Here is a 22293-nt window from a genome sequence, read left to right as displayed (position 1 = left end):
CGGGGTTGAGGGTGTGAACTTTTTGGGCGGGTTTCGGGGCCGATTACCTGGCAACATTGTCTGGCGGTTTGAATAGTGAAGCCAGGTACCCAGGCCGGGTAGAGGGTGGGTGGCGGCGGCGACTCCGGGTGGGTGGGGGGAGCGGTAGCGACGGCGGTTCCCTCACTCGCAGGTGCGCAGGTTCCCTCACTCGCAGGTGCGCAGGTTCCCTCTCTGTCACGCCCCCGTCATCACGTATTGACGCGGGGGTGGGACAGAGAGGGTCTCTACTGTGCATTTGCGAGTGAGTATGCCTCTTGCCATTTATATGTTTGATGGTCCTGTAGAGACCCTTTTCTGCAATTCTCAGAGTCAGGGGTCACGGTTCGGACCGTGCCTTCCTTCATGCCTAAGGTGGTTTCAGCGTTTCACCTAAACCAGCCTGTTTTTCTTCCCTCCTTTGTTGAGGAGGAGTTTCCAGATTAATTTGGGCAGTTGCACCTTTTGGATGTGCGCAGGACTCTGTTGCAGTATCTGCGAATTACAAATTCTTTCAGGACCTCTGATCATCTTTTTGTGCTGTTTGCAGGTCCTCGCAGAGGGTCTTCAGCGTCTAAAGCCACTATTGCTTGTTGGCTCAAAAAGCTATCTTTTCAGCATACCTGCTGTCTGGCCGGGCTCCGCCTGAAGCCTTTAAGGCACATTCCAGAAGAGCGACTTGCTCATCCTGGGCGGAAACTGGAGCACTATCTCTTCATGAGATTTGCAGTGCTGCAACATGGGCTTCTAAGCTCTCTTTCGCCCGACATTACAGGCTGGATGTGGCTGCCAGGAGGGATGCACGTTTTGGAGCACAGGTGCTAGCGCGTGGTGTGGCTTGTTCCCACCCTATTTAGGGATTGCTTTGTTACATTCCATACGTAATGGCTTCATCTGCTTGATGACAAGGAAGGGAAAATTAGGTTCTTCCCATGATAATTTTCTTTCCTTTAGTCATAGCAGATGAAGCCATGAGCCCTCCCTGTATGATTGTCTGTATTGCAGTGATTCTGATTTTAGGTGCTGTTCTTGTTTCCTGAAGTTATATTTCTTCCTTGGGGAGTCGGAAAACAGTCTTCAGGATTCTTGTTACAGTTATAGGAGGATGAGTTCATTCCCTCCAGTTCATGTTTTGGGAGGATGAGTTTATTCCCTCCAGGAGGATGCAAGTTTTCCCTCCGTTTATATAAAGTGGAGGACTAGTTTATTCCCTCTAGGAGGATGAGTTCATTCCCTCCTATTTTGGAGTTTATGCCCTTGTTAAGGGGCCATCGTTCGCTGTGAGGAAAGTTCATGTTATTCCCATTGCGGTTTGCCATACTGCTTTGGAAGCTTCAAATACTGAAGAGGCAGTGGAGCTAGCTGGCCATGAGGCACTGTGAAAAAATTGAGTGCTCTCTATCTCCCCCTGCTGGTTGATGGACACAACCCATACGTAATGGCTTCATCTGCTATGACTAAAGGAAAGAAAATTATTATGGTAAGAACCTAATTTTCCCTTCTGAGTCTAGCTTGCATTTGATCTTGAAGAGAGAGTAGTGGGCAGAGGCTTTTTTTTGTTTTGTTTTTTAAAGATCCTCCTCAGGCATTCCTGTAAACACCAGATCTAAGTAAATTAGAACTTTGATATATGGATCCTTAAGAGTCTACCAGTCATGGAGATCACAAGCATGTGAATGTTGTAACATAACACTTTGTAGTATGAACAAGGATCGTATGTAAACTAAGTTTTCATATTTACATATCTGATGACATGATATATTGTACGTTAATAAAATAACGACGTTAAAAGTCTGAAGAAGACCCAAGTCTGATCATGGAATTCATGTACGCATCATCTTCATTTGTATTCTAGGTTGTGATCCCTTTTGCAGAGCTTTGTAAATCCTGGGGTATTCCTCTAAAACAAAACACATACGACACCTTGAAATATAGTGACATTATTCCCTTGAAATTGATGTGAGCGTTAAAAGCTAATGTTTTATAGTGCAATGTACAAGGAAGATAAGTAACAGTTATCTCTTCTCTTTCATAGAAAGCTGCAGAGATTAAATTGTGACTTGCATTTGCTTCCTTCAGGCTTTTGATTTTTTTGCCTAACATGCAGAAGTTAAGACTTAATTTTTAAATGGTCTTATTTTGGATACATTTAGAAATTATAGTTGTAAGTTACACATACTTTTGTCTGTTTTTCCTTCCTGCTTACATGTTTGGGTTCTTTTTATTTTAAAGATGATGTTAGGCGAACTGCTTCTAGTGCTGCAGTGGAAAATGGCCCTCCTGCTATGCCAAGGCTGCCATCATGCTGTCCTCAACATTCTCCCTGTGGCGGATCATCACAGACTCATGTATTAGGACACCCTCATGCAAGTTGTTTTCAACAACACAGCCACCACTTTCAACACCACCACCATCACCATCACCATACTCCTCACCCTACTGTTGCATTGTCGCCTCCATTCAGTGATTCTAACTGCCCTGTGGAAAGACCTCCCCCAGTGCCAGCACCCTGTGGTGCAAACAGCAGTTCTGGCACCAGTTACCATGACCAGGTATGTATATTGTGATTATCAAGAGAGACAGGAGTGGGAAGCACAAGAAAACTCAACTAACAGGACTTGCGATTAAACTATGCTTTATTGACTCTTTTTTTTTTTTTTTTTTTTTTTTTAATGAAAGACTCGACATGGCACTGTGTTTCAGCTAGTGCCTGTCTCAGGAGTCATTATCAATCCTCCATGATAACAAGAACAAACTGATCCAAAATTCACAGCTCCAGGATTGGTAACTGACTGTTGGTCACAAGATATTTTGTTACTTGTAAGTCCTGGAACTGTTTCTGCTCCAAAAATGGTGTTTCTCCCAGCATGAAGTTGGGTCTATCTTTGGAGGAACACCGTTTTTGGAGCAGAGACTGTCTGTTGGTCGCAAGATATTTTGTTAGTTGTATTTTTTCCATTGATAAGACAAAGTGCTACACCACTACTTAAATTTTAATAGTAGGAGCTATTTCCTATACTTTTGGTCTAAATGTGTTGCAGAGGGCCTAGTAAGAAGTAACAGTCAGCACTGCTTTTTCTCTGTCTTTAGCCAACCAAGTTACTGGGACTGTCTATAGGAAAACTGAATGGGGAATAAGAAGCAGGTTTCAGGAAGCTAGTGCAGAGCATAAATAAATGAACCACCGCGAGTTAGCAGAAATACAATGTAGTATAGCCATCAATGATTAACATATTTGTTATACCAGAAAATTACTGTATATTAGTGCTGGGCTTGAGAAACCCCAGGTGCCAGGTCACCACAGCAACTAAAAATTCAGACCTGGCGCCTGAGGTTCGCAGGCTGCGACACTGACGTTTTTTTTTTTTCCTCGTGCTGCATTTCTCCCTCCCTCCTCCCCGAATGCGAGTTGTCAGCTCTCCCACCTCTCCCGCTTATTCCTGTGCTCCGTGGTGCTTCAAATCTGTTGTCTTGCTGCAGCAACAATCAGCACACACTTTCTGCAGCCTCCCTGGAACCTTTTTTTTCTGTACGTCCTGCCCCCCGCTGATGCTATTTCCTGTTTACTTAGGGGCCGGATGTTCTGTGTCTGTGTGACCAAGGCTAGGTGTTCTATTAGTTGAATTTTCTATGCAACGATCTGTAGTAATTTGGCTTGTTCAGTTTTCCCAATAGATATATTGATGTTTTAGGGTCCACAGTAGAGAGCTGCACGGCTTCCGTCCCCGCGGGAATCCCGCGGAACCCGCGGGATTCCCGCGGGGACGGAGGCAGTTCCTGTGGGGTTCCCGCGGGGATGGCAGCAGTTCTGTGGGCTTCCCGTAGAAGTGTAAGCTGCACCTGCACCAACCTCTCATCTACCGAATACCAATTTATTTGAGTGCTGTCTCCTCCTCCTCCTCTTCTTCCTTGCTTTAACAGCATAAATGTGGAAAGTCTTCCATTAAGGAGGTGGTAGAGTCACAAATGATGACGGAATTCAAAAAGGCGTGGGATGAACACAGAGGATCTCTAATTAGAAAATGGAAGTTATATAAAAGCTAACCTTAAATGGCTGCATGTGTGTGGATATGTCAAGTGACACTTAGATGGCAACTCTGGCTGTGATGAACTAGAGCTGATGGGAGACTTGTATGGTCTGTGTCTAATATATGGAATTCTGGTTTAGGATGGGCTGGAAAGGGCTTAGACAGCAACTTCAGTGGCTGGAACATGAGGACAGTGCTGGACAGACTTTTACGGTCTGTGTCCCACAAATGAGAAGATGAATAGACTGGAGTAGGCTTCAACGGCAACTCTAGTAGTTGGAACAAAAGGATAGGGCCAGATAGACTTCTGTGGTCTTTGTTCCAGAAACACGAAAGAGAGACCATAATCAAGTATATAATATCACACTCGTTGATTTAATGATGAATTGATCATGAGTGTGACTATTGGGCAGAGTGGATGGACCGTTCAGGTTTATTTGCTGTCACTTACTATGTTACTATTAATCCTCTTTGCTCCCAGGCTGGTGCACAGACCTCAGCTCTGACACAGGCACGAGAATCAGATGTCACCTGACGTACTGGCACGTGCATGTGGCGACCTCTCAGCACACACTGCCAGTGAATCAGAGACAAATCTTACATGTGCGCACCAGAGTGTTCCAAGTTCCAACTTCCGTTCCTTCCTTGCCTACAGTGCTGTGGCTCAAATCCAGAGAGAGACTGAGGGAGCTGACTGGAACTTTCTTTTATATACTATTAAATTCTTACGGGGATGGGTGGGGATGGGTTAAATTCTTACGGGGACGGGTGGGGACGGGTTGGGATGGTTTAAATTTTTGCGGGGATGGGTGGGGATGGGTAAGATTCCAGTGGGGATGGGTGGGGACGGGTAAGATTCCAGCGGGGACGGGCGGGGACGGGTAAGATTTCTGTCCCCGTGCAACTCTCTAGTCCACAGTAATATTTAGGGCATTGCTGTTGTGTGTGTGTTGGGGGGGGGAGGGGGTTCAGAAAGAGGTGGCAGTAACAACTGGGTGAGAGGAACAGATGAACGTGCTGGCAGTGTTCATTGGGGGAAGAAGGAGGGATGGATTGGCTGCATGTATGTTGAGGTGGCAGCATGCTTTTGGGAAAACAAAGGAGGAAAAAAACTAGCCATGTGCATTGGGTGGGGAGGCAAAGAGGTCTCGACTGCTGGCTGCTAAGTTTTGGTGCTGGTTCCTAGATTTAATAAAAATTTGTTGAGGCCTTTATTAATGCTTCAGGAAGAGCAAGTTTTTTAATACTTAAGAACAAGAATAGCCATACCGGGTCAGACCAATAGACAATCTAGCCCAATATGCTGCTTCCAACAGTGGTCAATCTAGGTTAGGCAGAAACCAATTAGTAGCAACATCCCATGCTTACCAATCCCAGGGTAAACAGTGGCTCCCCCCATGTCCGTCTCAGTAGCAGACTAAGGATTTTTTCTTCCAGGAACTTGTCCAAACCTTTTTTCTAACTGCTGTTACTACACCCTCCGGCAGCAAGTTCCATAGCTTAACTATTCTTTGCGAGAAAATATTTCCTCCTAATTGTTTTAAAATTAGTTGCAGGCAGTTTCATTGAGTGTCCCCTGGTCTTGGTACTTTTTGAATGAGTGAAAAATCGATTCATTTCTACCCATTCTACACCACTCAGGATTTAATAGACCTCAATCATATATCCTGTCGGCTGTCTCTTTTCCAAGCTGAAGAGCCCTAAACTCTTCAGCCTTTCCTCATACAGGAGGACTTCCATTCCCTTTATCATTTTGGTTGCTCTTCTTTGAACCTTTTTTAATTCTGCTGTATCTTTTTTTTTTTTTTTTGAGGTACGGCAAACAGAATTGAACGCAATACTCAAGGTGAGGTTGCACCATACAGAGGCATTTTAATATTGGTCTTATTTTGCATCATTTTCATAATAATTCCTAGCAACCTGTTTGCTTTTTTGGCTGCTGCTGCCACACACTGAACAGAAGATTTCAGTGTGTTGTCTACAACACCACCTAGATCTTTTTCCTGAGTGCTGACTCCTAAGGTAGGCCCAAGCATCAGCACCAGATTTGGATTGTTCTTCCCAATGTGCATCACTTTGGATTTGTCCACATTAAATTTCGTCTGCCATTTGGATGCCCAGTCTTCCAGTTTCCTAAGGTCTTCCTGCAATTTTTCACAATCTGCATGTATTTTGACAACTTTGAATAGCCCCTACGTCTTGCCCCATCCTTCTCCCCCCGTTTTCTATTTCTGTTGATGGCTCTCTCATTCTCCCTGTCTCCTCAGCTCGAAACCTTGGGGTCATCTTTGACTCTTCTCTCTCCTTCTCTGCTCATATCCAGCAGACCGCCAAGACCTGTCGTTTCTTTCTTTACAACATCCGTAAAATCCGCCCCTTTCTTTCCGAGCACTCTACCAAAACCCTCATCCACACCCTTGTCACCTCTCGTTTAGACTACTGCAATCTGCTTCTTGCTGGCCTCCCACTTAGTCACCTCTCCCCTCTCCAGTCGGTTCAAAACTCTGCTGCCCGTCTCATCTTCTGCCAGGGTTGCTTTACTCATACTACCCCTCTCCTCAAGACCCTTCACTGGCTCCCTATCCGTTTTCGCATCCTGTTCAAACTTCTTCTACTAACCTATAAATGTATTCACTCTGCTGCTCCCCAGTATCTCTCCACACTCGTCCTTCCCTACACCCCTTCCCGTGCACTCCGCTCCATGGATAAATCCTTCTTATCTGTTCCCTTCTCCACTACTGCCAACTCCAGACTTCGCGGCTTCTGTCTCGCTGCACCCTACGCCTGGAATAAACTTCCTGAGCCCCTACGTCTTGCCCCATCCTTGGCCACCTTTAAATCTAGACTGAAAGCCCACCTCTTTAACATTGCTTTTGACTCGTAACCACTTGTAACCACTCGCCTCCACCTACCCTCCTCTCTGCCGCCCCCCCTAGGTCTCAGTTGTATATAAGCTGTGGGAAAGTGGAGGAAGCATGTGACACTATGAATGTAATGCATGCATATTTATGAAAGAGGCATGAATGTGATGCTAACAGAATTTTAAAGCATCAAGGACTAAGTTTCATGAGTGATTTGCACTAGTAGTCATTGTTTTGAAATAATTAGAAGGGTATCAAGAAATGCTCAAAGAGAAAATAACACATACCACTACATATTCAAAGAAAACTTTTATAATTAAAAAGTGTTGCTTGAAAATTGAAGGACTTCATGCTGGTCATCTTTAGGAAGTCACAGGAGATAAGCATGCTGATGTCTCTGCAGGGGGTTTGGCATTCCCTTGTGGTGGGTCAAAAGAAAATAAAATTCAATTGTGGGGTACTGTTTTAGTGAAAATGCTCTTTAAGGTTGTCTATCTTCAACTTTTTGAAAGCATTTTGTTTTTTGTCTATATTCTTGTGGGAACATGCTTGAACTAGTATAGAGTAGAGCAGAATGAAATGACAAAACAAGATGGATTAATAGAGTAGCCATAGGTGTATTTGTTTTTATAGAGGTCATGCAGATGTGATGACACCAGGATAGGGGAGGGAGCAGAATGCAGTAATCCTGCAACTGATAACAATGATTTGATGGTTAAATAAAACTTTTTGGACCACATACTGATCTTTTTAGGAAATTAGGATGTATTCACATATCACCTTTGTAAGAGGTTTGAATTAAACTTTAAATGTTTTTCACTATATGTATACATACTCCTAAACTAGGCTTTCTCAACATTTAGCTATTCTAATCTGATAATTATATGTAAGTATTAAATAGAAAACACTATAAGAAGTACAGGAGAAATTAGTTCTTATCTGCTAATTTTCTTTCCATTAGTTTCTCCGGATCGGCCCAGAATGTGACTAATGGATTGTGTACGCCTTCCAGCAGGTGGAGACTGAGAACTCGGACTCTAGAGAGGCAATAAGAGCCCTAGTAGCTAGAGATAGATTCACTATTAACATATATCCAGAATTGTCTCATAATACTTGCTTGTTATACTATTATGCTTTATCATTATCATGTACCCAAGATCCTTCTGTAATACTAAATGTCTATTTTCTTATATATTTCCACCATCCATGATGTATTGTAAGCTACATTGAGCCTGCAAAGAGGTGGGAAAATGTGGGATACAAATGCAATAAATCAGAAGAAGAAAAGTAAAGAACCATATTCTGTGGAACTTGGGAAACTTGAGCAGCCACCAACAACATACTATCAGTGAGCATGTGCCTCTTGCAAAAGTAAATGTACTTGCACTTTTTTTTTTTTTTTTTAAATAACAAAGAAACTGCAAACACATAAAGCAGCTCTATCCAAATGCCACGAACCGCATAACAAACTGAACTTCATCACTTCAGATAATTACAGGGAGGGATCTGGGCTGGTCTGGAGGGATTAAAGGAAAGCAAATTAGCAGGTAAGAACTAATTTCTCCTTCCTTGGCGTCCCTCTGGACCTGCCCAGAATGTGACTGATGAGAAGTAACAAAACGATATCTTTATGTGAGGGACCCTAGTAACCCTGCCGGAGAACTTTTATCCCAAAAACTGCCTGCTGATGACACTGCACAATCCAGTCTGTAATGTTTAGAAAATGAATGCAAGGAGGACCATGTTGCTGCTTTACAAATTTCTAAAGGCAGCACCAAGAAGCGTTTCACCTATCACACAGCTTGCCCTCTGGTAGACTGGGCTTTTACTCCTCCTGGAATAGTTTTTCTAGAAAGAAGGTAAATGGAAGCAATCATTTCTTTAAGCCACCTAGAAATAGTGGGTTTAGACACTTTCAACCCTTTACGGAAACATCCAATCAGCAGGAACACACTGTCCATCTAAAGTCCTCCGTCGACTTCAAATAGTGCTTCAGAACTCTCATGCCATCTAGCTTCCGCAAACACCGCTAATCCTCCGATCCGGAGGACGAACCTAATACAGGCAAAAGTACCGATTGGGACACATGAAACTGTGATAAGACCTTAGGGAGAAAAGAAGGGACTGGGCGTAAAACTTACCTGCTCCTCAGAAAATTCCAAAAATGGAGACCGACAGGAAAACACCTGCAACTCTGAGACTCTCCTAGCTGAAGCAATGGTTACCAAAAATACATGTCTTAAGGTTTCATCCTTCAGAGAACAGGACGCCAGGGGCTCAAAGGGATACCTAGAACTGAGAGAACCAGATTAAGGTCCCAAGCCAGAAAGATGGCCCTAGGAGAACGAATGAGACCCATTTCGCAAAGGAACAGTTATATCCGGTTGACTAAGGCCTTTCCCTGAATGCGCTCCCAAAAAACAAGACACTGGCACAATTTGGACTTTGAGAAGCTGTTGCAAGGCTTTTATCAAAACCTCATTGTAAAAAATCCAAAATCTCCGTCACCAAAGTGTGAAATAGAGAAATCCTGATATAACTCAGAGAAGTTGAATGATGTGATCAAAGCATCATGGCAATCAAACCTCTCTTCGTCAACTGAGCCCGCTCAAGAGCCAAGTCAAGCCGTAAGACAAAATCGAGCGTAGGGCTGACGAGTAGGCACATGAGATCAGCATACCAAGGCCTGCAAGGCCAATCCAGCACCATTATGATTACAAGACCCCTGTGCACCTTGATCCTTTGAATTAGGCACCCCAGAAGGGGCCATGGAGGAAATGCTTACAGAAGCTCTGAGGGCGAAGGTTGGAGAGGAGCATTTGTGCCCTTCACTTTGAGATCTCTTCTTTGACTGAAGAATTATGGCACTTTTGCGTTGAGATTTCAGGCCAACAGATCCATGACCATTTGAAATGCTGTCGCACTGAGAGCTTATTCTGGGTCTAGAATGTTGCGACTGAGAAAATGTGCCTGAATGTTCACCATTCCCACTACATTGGACACCGAAAGGGCAGCCAGACAAAGCCACACCCAACTCATGAGCTGCACCTCTTCCTGTTCCAACTGGTGACTCCTCATCTCCCCCACCAATTGACGTAAGCCACCGCTGTAGCGTTGTCTGAAGGGATGCATACCGACTCGCCTATTAGCAGAGGGCGAAACACTTACAGCGCCAACTGAATTGCTCTGGTTTCCAAGAGGTTGATAGAGCAGAATGCCTTCTGCCAAGACCAAAGACCCTGTGCATACTGTTCCTGACGGTGAGCTCCCTAGCCTCTGAGGCTGGCATTTATTATGACTACAGTCCACCGTGGTGGATCCAGAGGCATACCTTTGGACAGGTTGGTCGTCCAAAACCTCTAACGGAGGCTGCCGTGCTCCCGAGCTCGCAGTGGCAGTCTCACTTGCAGGGAATCCCTCTGCGGTGACCATCTGGACAGTAGGGACTTCTGCAGAGATCTCATGTGTGCTCTGGCCCAAGGCCTGTTTCTATCGCCGCCATGGAACCCAAAATCTGAAGATAATCCCATACACAAGGTACTGACCTGTGCAGAAACATTTGAATTTGAGCCTGCAACTTGAGAATTTTGGACTGGGTAAGAAACATGTGACTCTGCAGTGTGTCAAAGGACACACCTAGATAGTCTAGTGACTGAGAAGGAACAAGATGACTCTTGAGCGAGTTGACCATCCAACCGAGAAGACTGAATGCACTGAACCACCCAAGCCATGACCTGTAGACTCTCTTGATATGACTTTGCTCTGATCAGCCAATCATTCAGGTAAGGATGAACTAGAATGCCTTCTTTCCGCAACTACCACCATAACCCTTGTGAATGTGTGAGGGGCTGTAGCGAGACTGAAAGGCAGAGCCCAAAACTGATAATGATTGCCCAAAACTGCAAAGTGAAGAAAACTCTGGTGCTTGAGATGAATCAGAATATGCAGATAGGCCTTCATTAAGTCCAGCATGATCAAAAACTCCCCAGACCGAACTGCCACTATGACTGAACGAAGAGTCTCCAAACAAGAACTGGTGACCTTGATGTCCAGAATCTGCCTGAAAGACCCTTCTTTCTTCGGGATGACGAAGTAAATTGAATAACACCCCTGTTTGATCTCTGAAGAGGGAACTGAACAAATAGCCTGCAGCTCAATAAGCCTTTTCAGAGTATCCCTGACCATGCTTGCTTTGAGATGAGACTGACAGGGGAGACTCTAAGAAGGCATCTGGAAGATGCCGCACAAACTCTTATGTACCTGTCTCGAATAACCTGTAGCACCCACTGATCAGAGGTAATCTGGGCCCACCTCCAATAGAACTGTGTTAGCGAGCTCCCACAGGAATCGGAGGCTGGACCAGGCAACCTTCATTGGGCAGGACGGGCTGTTGACAGGAAAAAGGCTCCTGCATCTCTGCCTCCCCATTGAGCTCCTCGAAAGGACTGATTTTTCTGAAAGAACCGGGACCGCTGAGCCAGAGCCATTTTACCAGGCCTATACCGGTGAAAATCTCATCCCCGACTGTGGCCAGCAAACAAGCTGCAAACAAGCTACGACCGGACACGCTAGACCGTTTCTCTGGTAGTCAAGGCACCTTAGTATCTCCCAGACTGCGAACTAACTTGTCCAACTCTTCTCCAAACCAACGGGATCCCCAGAAAGAGAACGTGTTGCAGCTACATCTAAGGCCGTAGATTTAGAAGAGACTCTCAGCAAATCGTATAAAGCACCGCCAAAAAGGCTTAAACCCATCTCCATCTGAGCCATTTCGGCATCTATCAAACCAAGTCCCTCTCAGACTAGCAGAAACAAGCCCTGGCTACCGAGAAACCGCCTGGACCGCCAAAGCAGAAACGTCAAAACTACTGTTTAACAGGGCCTCCATTTAGCGATCCTGAATGACCTTGAGTGCCATGCCCCCATCTATGGGGACAGTATTTCTTTTAGTAACAGCTTGAAACTATCGCATCCACTACAGGAAGCTTAACAGGGACTTATCTGAATCAGGGACTGGATAGTGCTGGAAGAATCCGGCACATCCCACTGTGCCTGAATGATATCTCTGATATCCTGGTGCATAAGTAATGCCACACTGGGAAAAGACCAAGGGAAGGTCCTACCTGATCTTCTTATGCCCTTCACCAGGAGGTCTACCTTACGGCCCTCTATAGCCATGGGCTCCTCTTCAGAATGCAATGTAGTGGCCACCAAAGAATTAAGCTCTTGCAAATCCTCTTTGTAAAAGATTCTAACCACTGACTGATCCTCACCCGAATGGAGAGTCTCCACATCTGGGTCCACTGGACCAGAATCCTCAGAAACCTGTCCTTCTCCTAAAAAGAATTGGCCTCCTCCAGCAGGGGCATCTCCTGGTCCGACTCAGAACCCACATCCTCCTCCTGATCCCAGGATGCCCTAGGCCAGTGATGGCGAACCTTTCAGAGACCGAGTGCCCAAACAGCAACCCAAAATCAAATTATTTATCGCAAAGTGCCGGTACTCATTATGGGTGGGGTCACCACATATGACTCCACCCCTATGATAGCCACACCCCTTACACCAGCCATGTCGCAAATAAACAGACATCATTGAAAATATTATACTAGTATAGAAGAAAAAAATAACATGACTTTTTTTCATTATATATCATTTCTGTATGCTGTTACAGCTCCAGTATACCCAGTGCAAAATAAGACAGCACATGTAAATTCTCAAATTGGACATATTCCAAACACTAAAATGAAAATAAAATGATTTTTTCTACCTTTGTTGTCTCTGATTCTGCTGCTCTCTTAACTCCATTTCCAGGGCTTCCTTTCCATTTCTTTACTTTCCTCCTTTCTTCTTCATTTCTTGTCCTCCATCCATGTCCAGCAACCTTCCTCTCCCCTCCAGCCACAAATGTCCAGCCACCCTCCTCTCCCCACTGCCCTCCCAGCACCAGGCCGCCCTCCCACTCAGCACCCAGCACCAGGCCTGCCTGCCTCCCACCTACCCAGCACCAGGCCTGCCTGCCTCCCTCCTTCCCAGCACCCAGTAGCACCCAGCACCAGGCCTCCCTCCCTCCCAGCACCCAGTAGCACCCAGCATCAGGCCTCCCTCCCTCCCTCTTCCAACCAACGAGGCACCTGGCCTGCCTGCCTCCCTCCCGCTTCCAACTAACGAAAAGCCACCAGGCCGCCCGCCCTCCCTCCCTCTTCCAACTAACGAAAAGCCACCAGGCCGCCCGCCCGCCCTCCCTCCCTCTTCCAACTAACGAAAAGCCACCAGGCCGCCCTCCCTCCCTCTTCCAACTAATGAAAAGCCACCAGGCCGCCCGCCCTCCCTCCCTCTTCCAACTAATGAAAAGCCACCAGGCCGCCCTCCCTCCCTCTTCCAACTAACGAAAAGCCACCAGGCCGCCCGCCCTCCCTCCCTCTTCCAACTAACGAAAAGCCACCAGGCCGCCCGCCCTCCCTCCCTCTTCCAACTAACGAAAAGCCACCAGGCCACCCGCTCTCCCTCCCTCCCTCTTCCAACCAACGAAAAGCCACCAGGCCACCCGCTCTCCCTCCCTCCCTCTTCCAACCAACGAAAAGCCACCAGCCTGCCCGCCCTCTCTCCCAGCACCTCTCAACACCAGCGCTCGCCATCCTCCTCTGAAATTGAAAAGGCGTCGGCAGCTACAGCGAAACGCGTGGTCTTCGCTCGGTGCGCCTTCAGTCATCGCTTGTGTCTGTCAAGCTCTGGTCCCGCCTGGTGGCTTTTCATTGGTTGGAAGAGGGAGGGAGGAAGTGCGGGTGGCCTGGTGGCTTTTCGTTGGTTGTAAGAGGGAGGGAGGGAGGGTGGGTGGCCTGGTGGCTTTTCGTTGGTTGGAAGAGGGAGGGCGGGCAGCCTGGTGCTTCGTTGGAGGAGAGAGGGTGGGCGGAGCGGACCACCGACGGCGCGCATGCCAAAGGAGAGTGCTCTGAGTGCCCTCTCTGGCACACGTGCCATAGGTTCGCCATCATTGCCCTAGGCTGCTTTGCTGAGACCACTGCTTCTCCAAGCATCCTCCTAAAGGGGCTGAAGGTGGATCTAATTTGTGCAACATGAAGGCTTTGTACACCTGCATGACAAACTTGGGAGGGACCCCCCCCCCCCCCCCCCCCCCCCCCCCCCCGGTCCTGCTAGTAGTACAGGCAGAGCCACTCCAGGTTGCTCTGCCAAGTGGAGCGGCAGGGAGGCTGGCTGGTCCGCTTCCACAGACTGAGGACAAAATGGCAGAGTTTCCCACCAAAACAAGAGCCAGCGCCTTTCCCGACCCCCGAATCCAGCTTAGCTGCGACCGCCAGTGAGGAGGAAACCGCCCACCTTCTTTCCTCCTCGAAATGCACCACCTGTTCCTCTGATCCCATCCCCACTAACTTACTAAACACCATCTCTCCTACTGTCACCCCCCCCCATCTGTCATATCCTCAACCTTTCTCTCTCTCCACTGCAACTGCCCCTGACTCCTTCAAGCATGCTGTAGTCACGCCACTCCTCAAAAAACCATCACTAGACCCTACCTGCCCTTCCAGCTACCGCCCCATCTCCCTCCTACCCTTCCTCTCCAAGATACTTGAACGCGCCGTTCACAGCCGCTGCCTTGATTTTCTCTCCTCTCATGCCATCCTCGATCCGCTTCAATCTGGGTTTCACCCTCTACACTCGACAGAAACAGCACTCACTAAAGTCTGTAATGACCTGTTCCTTGCCAAATCCAAAGGTCACTACTCCATCCTCATCCTCCTCGACCTATCCGCCGCTTTTGACACTGTCAATCATAATTTACTTCTTGCTACACTATCCTCATTTGGGTTCCAGGGCTCTGTCCTCTCCTGGTTCTCCTCTTATCTCTCCCACCGTACCTTCAGAGTACATTCTCATGGATCTTCCTCCACCACCATCCCGCTCTGTTGGAGTTCCTCAGGGATCTGTCCTTGGACCCCTTCTTTTTTCAATCTACACCTCTTCCCTGGGCTCGCTGATCTCATCTCATGGTTTCAATATCGTCTTTATGCTGACGACACCCAGCTTTATCTCTCCACACCAGACATCACTGCGGAAACCCAGGCCAAATTATCGGCCTGCTTATCTGACATTGCTGCCTGGATGTCCAACCGTCACCTGAAACTGAACATGGCCAAGACCGAGCTCATTGTCTTTCCACCCAAACCCACTTCTCCTCTCCCTCCACTCTCTATTTGTCGATAACACCCTCATTTTCCCCGTCTCATCTGCCCGCAACCTTGGAGTCATCTTAGACTCCTCCCTCTCCTTCTCTGCCCATATCCAGCAGACAGCCAAGACCTGTCGCTTCTTTCTCTATAACATCAGTAAAATTCGCCCTTTCCTCTCTGAGTACACCACCCGAACTCTCATCCACTCTCTCATTACCTCTCTCCTTGACTACTGCAACCTACTCTTGACTGGCCTCCCACTTAGCCATCTATCCCCCTTCAATCCGTTCAGAACTCTGCTGCGCGTCTTATCTTCCGCTAGACCGATATGCTCATATCACCCCTCTCCTCAAGTCACTTCACTGGCTTCCAATCAGGTACCGCATACAGTTCAAGCGTCTCCTACTAACCTACAAATGCACTCAATCTGCAGCCCCTCACTACCTCTCTACCCTCATCTCCCCTTACGCTCCTACCCGTAACCTCCGCTCACAGGACAAATCCCTCCTCTCAGTACCCTTCACCACCGCTAACTCCAGACTCCGCCCTTTCTGCCTTGCCTCACCCTGTGCTTGGAATAAACTCCCTGAGCCCATACGCCAAGCCCCTTTCCCTACCCATCTTCAAATCCTTGCTCAAAGCCCACCTCTTCAATGTCGCTTTCAGCACCTAACCATTGTACCTATCCAGGAAATCTAGACTGCCTCAGTCTTAATTGACTGCACTTTTTGTCCTTTAGATTGTAAGCTCCTTTGTTAATTGTAATTGTTAATTGTACAGCGCTGCGCAACCCTGGTAGCGCTTTAGAAATGATAAATAGTAGTAGTAGAGGGACCTGACTCCAGCATCACTTAACTCGCCCTGAGCCCCTACCGCTGGCACGACGACAACGGAGTTTCTCTGCCATCATGTTACGCTGTGAAGCACCGGGGCAGCCTTTTCTTTTTTTTTTTCAACAGGAACTCACTAAGGCAGGGCTGGAGCTGACTCCTGAGCCGCAAAAAAAAAAAAAAAAAATCCAATGCATGCAAAGACAGAGCTGCCTTGCTTGTCCACGCCTTAGTTTAAATTTTTTTTTTTTTTTTTTTAGATGCAGCTGCCTTTCCCCGTCCTCAAACTCCTCTTCCCTCGAAGAGAAGGAGGGAAACGCAAACATTTGACAGCGCACAGCATTGTAAGGAGACAACAGGAGGACGGGGGGGGGGGGGGGGACCTGACCACCCTAGTGTGACACCCCTCCCCCCCCCCAGGCTGTTACAGACCCCTGCGGGCCTTATCCTCTAGAACAAGGCAAGACACTGGTGCACAGAAAGGAACAACTAATACTACTCCTTAGCCTGCAAAAGACACTCTACACTCAAACTAACTTTTTTTTTTTGTACTATAAAGAATGAAAAGGAGCAGAAAGGAAAGAGACTAAAAGGCTCACCACCTTCCACCTGCTGAAGACTGTGACTCTAGAGAGAGCTAATAAAGTGCCCTGGCTAGCTGGAGATAGATACAGTGTTCTCAGTCTCCACCTGCTGGAACGCATGCACAATCCATCAGTCATATTCTGGGCTGGTCCGGAGGGATGCAAAGGAAAGATGCGTTGTATCAGGGGTAGCACAAGCCACAGGCTCCATGGAACTTATTGGCAAAATAAAATGTATAGAAGAGCTAACACAAATATTTAGATAATGCAGTTGTTAGTCATCATCATTGATTTACTAGTGAGAAATGCCCGTTTCGGATAAAAATGAAACGGGCACTAGCAAGGTAATCCCCCCCCCCCCCCCCTCCACCATCCTCCCTCCCTCCCGAGTTCCAGACCCCCCTCCGTCCCTCCCCTCCAATTTCCACACCCCTCTCTCCCTCCCTCCATCCCTCAGTCACTTGGTTGCAAGTTTGTGATTAAAGTTCGCAGCGCTCTCCCCGCTGCTGTCACTGAAATGTGTGGGACTCCCCGCTGCTGTCACAGAATCTGTGGAACTCATGCGTTGTGCCTTCCCCGCCCCGCCCTCTACGTCATCGCGTTTTGACGCGAGGGCAGAGGTACAGTGACTGCAGGCCCGCCCTGCCCTCTACGTCAGTGCGTTTTGACACGAGGGCGGAGCTGCACTGACTGCAGGCCAAACCGGATATCTCTGGCGCCTCAGGTTTCCGGCTTGAGGCTTCATTGGAATGTTGGAGGTGCCTTATATATATATATATATATATATATATATATATATATATATATATATATATATATATATATATATATATATATATATATATATTTTTAGATACCTTTTTTTTTTTCTTCCCCCTCCTATTTCAATTGATTTGTTTTTCATTCCTAGTGAGAGAGGGTTCAATGTTTCTGAAGCTTCTATGTAGTTCCTTTCACCATGATTAATGTCAAATTGGGGTTCAGGCATACTAAATTAGCAAAATAGTTTGCAGGTATGGTACTGATAATAATAACCTGAAAATACATACAAAACAAACAGCTGAGAAGATCTTCAAAAACCACAGTGTCCATTCATAATAAGATGCATATCATAGTAACATAGTAGATGACGGCCGAAAAAGACCTGCATGGTCCATCTAGTCTGCCAAACAAGATAAACTCATATGTGCTACTTCTTGTGTATACCTTACCTTGATTTGTATCTGCCATTTCTCCGAGGACAAGCAGGCTGCTTGTTCTCACTGATGGGTGACGTCCACGGCAGCCCCTCCAATCGGAAACTTCACTAGCAAAGTCCTTTGCTAGTCCTCGCGCGCCCATGCGCACCGCGCATGCGCGGCCGTCTTCCCGCTCGAACCGGCTCGTGTTCGTCAGTCTTCTTTTGTCCGCGCTCGGTATGGTCGTGTTTTGCGCCGTTCGCGCCCCTTAAGTTGACCCTCTCGCGTCTTTTTGACTTTTCGCTAAAGAAAAAAAAGGGATTCCGGAGAAGGGCCTTTTGGTCTTTTTCCCTTTCCCTTACTTCTAGTTTTTGGCCCCGTTAAGTTTTCTTTCGTTTTCGGGGTAGGCCCCTTTGAGGCCTCGGGTCGAGTTTTTTTCTCCCCATCTTTTTGGTGCCTTACCGCAATTACGAGTTTTGATTTCACCAGTGTGATTTTTCCGCCCATGTCATCGAAGTCTCCCAGCGGCTTCAAGAAGTGCACCCAGTGCGCCCGGGTAATCTCGCTCACTGTCTTCAGTGTCTGGGGGCTGGGCACCGCCCGCAGGCCTGCAGTCTTTGCGCCCTTTTACAGAAAAGGACTCAGGTAGTGAGATTGGCCCAGTGGAACGTTTTGTTCTCGGGCTCTTCGTCGGCATCGGCACTGGGAGTATCGAGTGCGTCGACGTCGACAGCGTCAACACCTCCGCCCTCGGCCGCGACGGTATCGATTGCATCGAGGCATCGACCCTCTGCATCGTCGGGGCTGAGACATCGGAAGTCGGCGTCGGTGGTACCGGGACCTCCGCTTCTGCTGATGTCGTCGGACGGTGGTGCTTCGTCTGGAGTGCAGGTGAGGGCTGTCCATTCCCCTGCTGGTGGCGGTGAGTCTTCGGGTGGGTCTCCCCCTACCCTGAGGGCTCCTGCGGTACAGCCCCCCCCGAGACCGACCTTCTTCGGCCTCGGCCCCGAGGAAGCGACGGTTGGATTCTACGTCCTCCTCGTCGGTACCGGGAAGCTCCGGTGACATGCTTCGTTTGAAAAAGTCAAAGAAGCATCAACACCGTTCTCCTTCCCGCGTCGGTACCGAGAGCTCTGGGTCGCCGAGGGAGTCGGCACCCAGTAGGCATCGGCACCGGGAGGACCGCTCACCCTCTGTTCAGGAGGTGTCGATGCGCTCCACCTTGGACAGCCCGGAACAGACTCTGACATCGACTCCTGCATCGGCTTCCATGTCTTTCTCCACAGCCGCCCTGCACGAGAGTCTCCGGGCCATTCTCCCAGAGATCCTGGGAGAGCTGTTGCGCCCTTCCCCTCCGGTACCGGGGGTGCTTGCGCCACCGGTACCGTCGAGCAAGGCGCCGGCTGGCCCCTTGCCCGGGGTGAGGTCTCCGACATCGGTGCCGCTTGCGTTACCGACTGCGGTCGCCTCCCAGGAAGGCTCCCCGACGACGTCGGCGGAGGGAGCTTCGCCGGTGCGGGCGAGGGAGTCTACCTCTCGACGCTCCCACCGTGGCTGTGGTTCCACGGAGTCGAGTCGGGCACGGCTTCAGACACAAGTTCTTGAACTTGTGTCTGATACCGATGGTGAGGCCTCGTGGGAGGAGGAGGAGGACATCAGATATTTCTCTGACGAGGAGTCTGATGGCCTTCCTTCGGATCCCACTCCCTCCCCTGAAAGGCAGCTTTCTCCTCCCGAGAGTCTGTCTTTTGCGGCCTTTGTCCGGGAGATGTCTATGCCCATCCCCTTCCCGGTGGTTGTGGAGGACGAGCCCAGGGCTGAAATGTTTGAGCTCCTGGACTATCCTTCTCCACCTAAGGAAGCGTCCACAGTACCCATGCATCATGGCCTAAAAAAGACATTGCTGGCGAACTGGACCAAGCCTTTAACTAATCCCCACATTCCCAAGAAGATCGAGTCCCAGTACCGGATCCATGGGGACCCAGGGCTGATGCGCACTCAGTTGCCTCACGACTCTGGAGTTGTGGATTTGGCCCTAACGAAGGCTAAGAGTTCTAGGGAGCATGCTTCGGCGCCCCCGGGCAAAGACTCTAGAACCTTAGACTCCTTTGGGAGGATGGCCTACCATTCCTCTATGCTTGTGGCCAAAATTCAGTCTTACCAGCTCTACATGAGCATACACATGCGGAACAATGTGCGGCAGTTGGCGGGCTTGGTGGACAAGCTCCCTCCTGAGCAAGCCAAGCCTTTTCAGGAGGTGGTCAGGCAGCTGAAGGCGTGCAGAAAATTCCTGGCCAGAGGGGTGTATGACACCTTTGATGTTGCGTCCAGGGCCGCTGCTCAAGGTGTGGTGATGCGCAGACTCTCATGGCTGCGTGCCTCCGACCTGGAGAATAGGATCCAGCAGCGGATTGCGGACTTGCCTTGCCGTGCGGATAATATTTTTGGAGAGAAGGTCGAACAGGTGGTAGAGCAGCTCCACCAGCGGGATACCGCTTTCGACAAGTTCTCCCGCCTGCAGCCTTTCAGCTTCTACCTCCACAGGTAGACGTTTTTATGGGGGAAGGAAGACTATTCCCTACTCTTCTGGCAAGCGTAGGTGCAATCCTCCTTCTCGACAGCCTGCGGCCCAGGCTAAGCCCCAGCGCGCTCGCTCTCGTCAGCAGCGTGCGCCTCAGCAAGGCCCCTCGGCTCCCCAGCAAAAGCAAGGTACGAGCTTTTGACTGGCTCCAGCAGAGCAGAGCCGCCATCCAAGTGTCAGTGCTGGGCGATCTACCGGTCGGAGGGAGGTTGAAAGTTTTTCACCAAAGGTGGCCTCTCATAACCTCCGATCAGTGGGTTCTCCAAATAGTCCGGCAAGGATACACCCTCAATTTGGCCTCAGAACCTCCAAATTGTCCACCGGGAGCTCAGTCTTACAGCTTCCAGCACAAGCAGGTACTTGCAGAGGAACTCTCCGCCCTTCTCAGCGCCAATGCGGTCGAGCCCGTGCCATCCGGGCAAGAAGGGCTGGGATTCTATTCCAGGTACTTCCTTGTGGAAAAGAAAACGGGGGATGCGTCCCATCCTAGACCTAAGGGCCCTGAACAAATATCTGGTCAAGGAAAAGTTCAGGATGCTTTCCCTGGGCACCCTTCTCCCCATGATTCAGGAAAACGATTCTCTATGCTCTCTGGACTTGAAGGACGCCTACACGCACATCCCGATACTGCCAGCTCACAGACAGTATCTGCGATTTCAGCTGGGCACACGTCACTTCCAGTACTGTGTGCTACCCTTTGGGCTCGCCTCTGCGCCCAGAGTGTTCACGAAGTGCCTGGCTGTAGTAGCAGCAGCACTTCGCAGGCTGGGGGTACACGTGTTCCCATATCTCGACGATTGGCTGGTGAAGAACACATCCGAGGCAGGAGCTCTACAGTCCGTACAGATGACTATTCGCCTCCTGGAGCTACTGGGGTTTGTGATAAATTATCCAAAGTCCCATCTTCTCCCAATACAGAGACTCGAATTCATAGGAGCTCTGCTGGATTCTCGGACGGCTCGTGCCTATCTCCCAGAGGCGAGAGCCAACAACTTGTTGTCCCTCGTCTCGTGGGTGCGAGCGTCCCAGCAGATCACAGCTCGGCAGATGTTGAGATTGGTGGGCCACATGGCCTCCACAGTTCATGTGACTCCCATGGCCCGCCTTCACATGAGATCTGCTCAATGGACCCTAGCTTCCCAGTGGTTTCAGGCTGCTGGGGATCTAGAAGACGTGATCCACCTGTCCACGAGTTTTCTCAAATCCCTGTATTGGTGGACGATTTGGTCCAATTTGACTCTGGGACGTCCTTTCCAAATTCCTCAGCCACAAAAAGTGCTGACTACGGATGCGTCTCTCCTGGGGTGGGGAGCTCATGTCGATGGGCTTCACACCCAGGGAAGCTGGTCCCTCCAGGAACGCAATCTGCAGATCAATCTCCTGGAGTTACGAGCGGTCTGGAACGCTCTGAAGGCTTTCAGAGATCGGCTGTCCCACCAAATTATCCAAATTCAGACAGACAACCAGGTTGCCATGTATTACATCAACAAGCAGGGGGGCACCGGATCTCGCCCCCTGTGTCAGAAAGCCGTCAGCATGTGGCTTTGGGCTCACCGTCAGGGCATGGTGCTCCAAGCCACATACCTGGCAGGCGTAAACAACAGTCTGGCCGACAGACTGAGCAGGATTATGCAACCTCACGAGTGGTCGCTCAACTCCAGAGTAGTGCGACAGATCTTCCAGGTGTGAGGCACCCCCTTGGTAGATCTATTTGCATCTCGAGCCAACCACAAGGTCCCTCAGTTCTGTTCCAGGCTTCAGGCCAACGGCAGACTGGCACCGGATGCCTTCCTCCTGGACTGGGGGGAGGGTCTGCTGTATGCTTATCCTCCCATACCTCTGGTGGGGAAGACTTTGTTGAAACTCAAGCAAGACCGAGGCACCATGATTCTGATTGCTCCTTTTTGGCCGCGTCAGATCTGGTTCCCTCTTCTTCTGGAGTTGTCCTCCGAAGAACCGTAGAGATTGGAGTGTTTTCCGACCCTCATCACACAGGACGAAGGGGCGCTTCTGCATCCCAACCTCCA

At 48.9% G+C, this 22293-nt stretch overlaps 1 protein-coding gene across 5 annotated transcripts in view; it reads left to right on the top strand.

Moving 5' to 3' along the window:
• RNF111 (ring finger protein 111) overlaps positions 1-22293 on the top strand; it is a 272738-nt gene that overhangs the window by 187184 nt on the left and 63261 nt on the right. For all 5 annotated transcript variants that reach the window (XM_030188739.1, XM_030188758.1, XM_030188754.1 and 2 more), the window contains one exon: positions 2251-2570. In XM_030188739.1, coding sequence (XP_030044599.1) covers positions 2251-2570 — 320 coding nt within the window. The remainder of the gene's footprint in view (positions 1-2250; positions 2571-22293) is intronic.

The sequence above is a fragment of the Microcaecilia unicolor genome, chromosome 1 (genome assembly GCF_901765095.1).
Source record: "Microcaecilia unicolor chromosome 1, aMicUni1.1, whole genome shotgun sequence".
Classification (NCBI taxonomy): Eukaryota; Metazoa; Chordata; class Amphibia; order Gymnophiona; family Siphonopidae; genus Microcaecilia; species Microcaecilia unicolor.
Note: the sequence above shows the minus strand (reverse complement) of the source record. Positions and strands in the feature narration are given on the sequence as shown.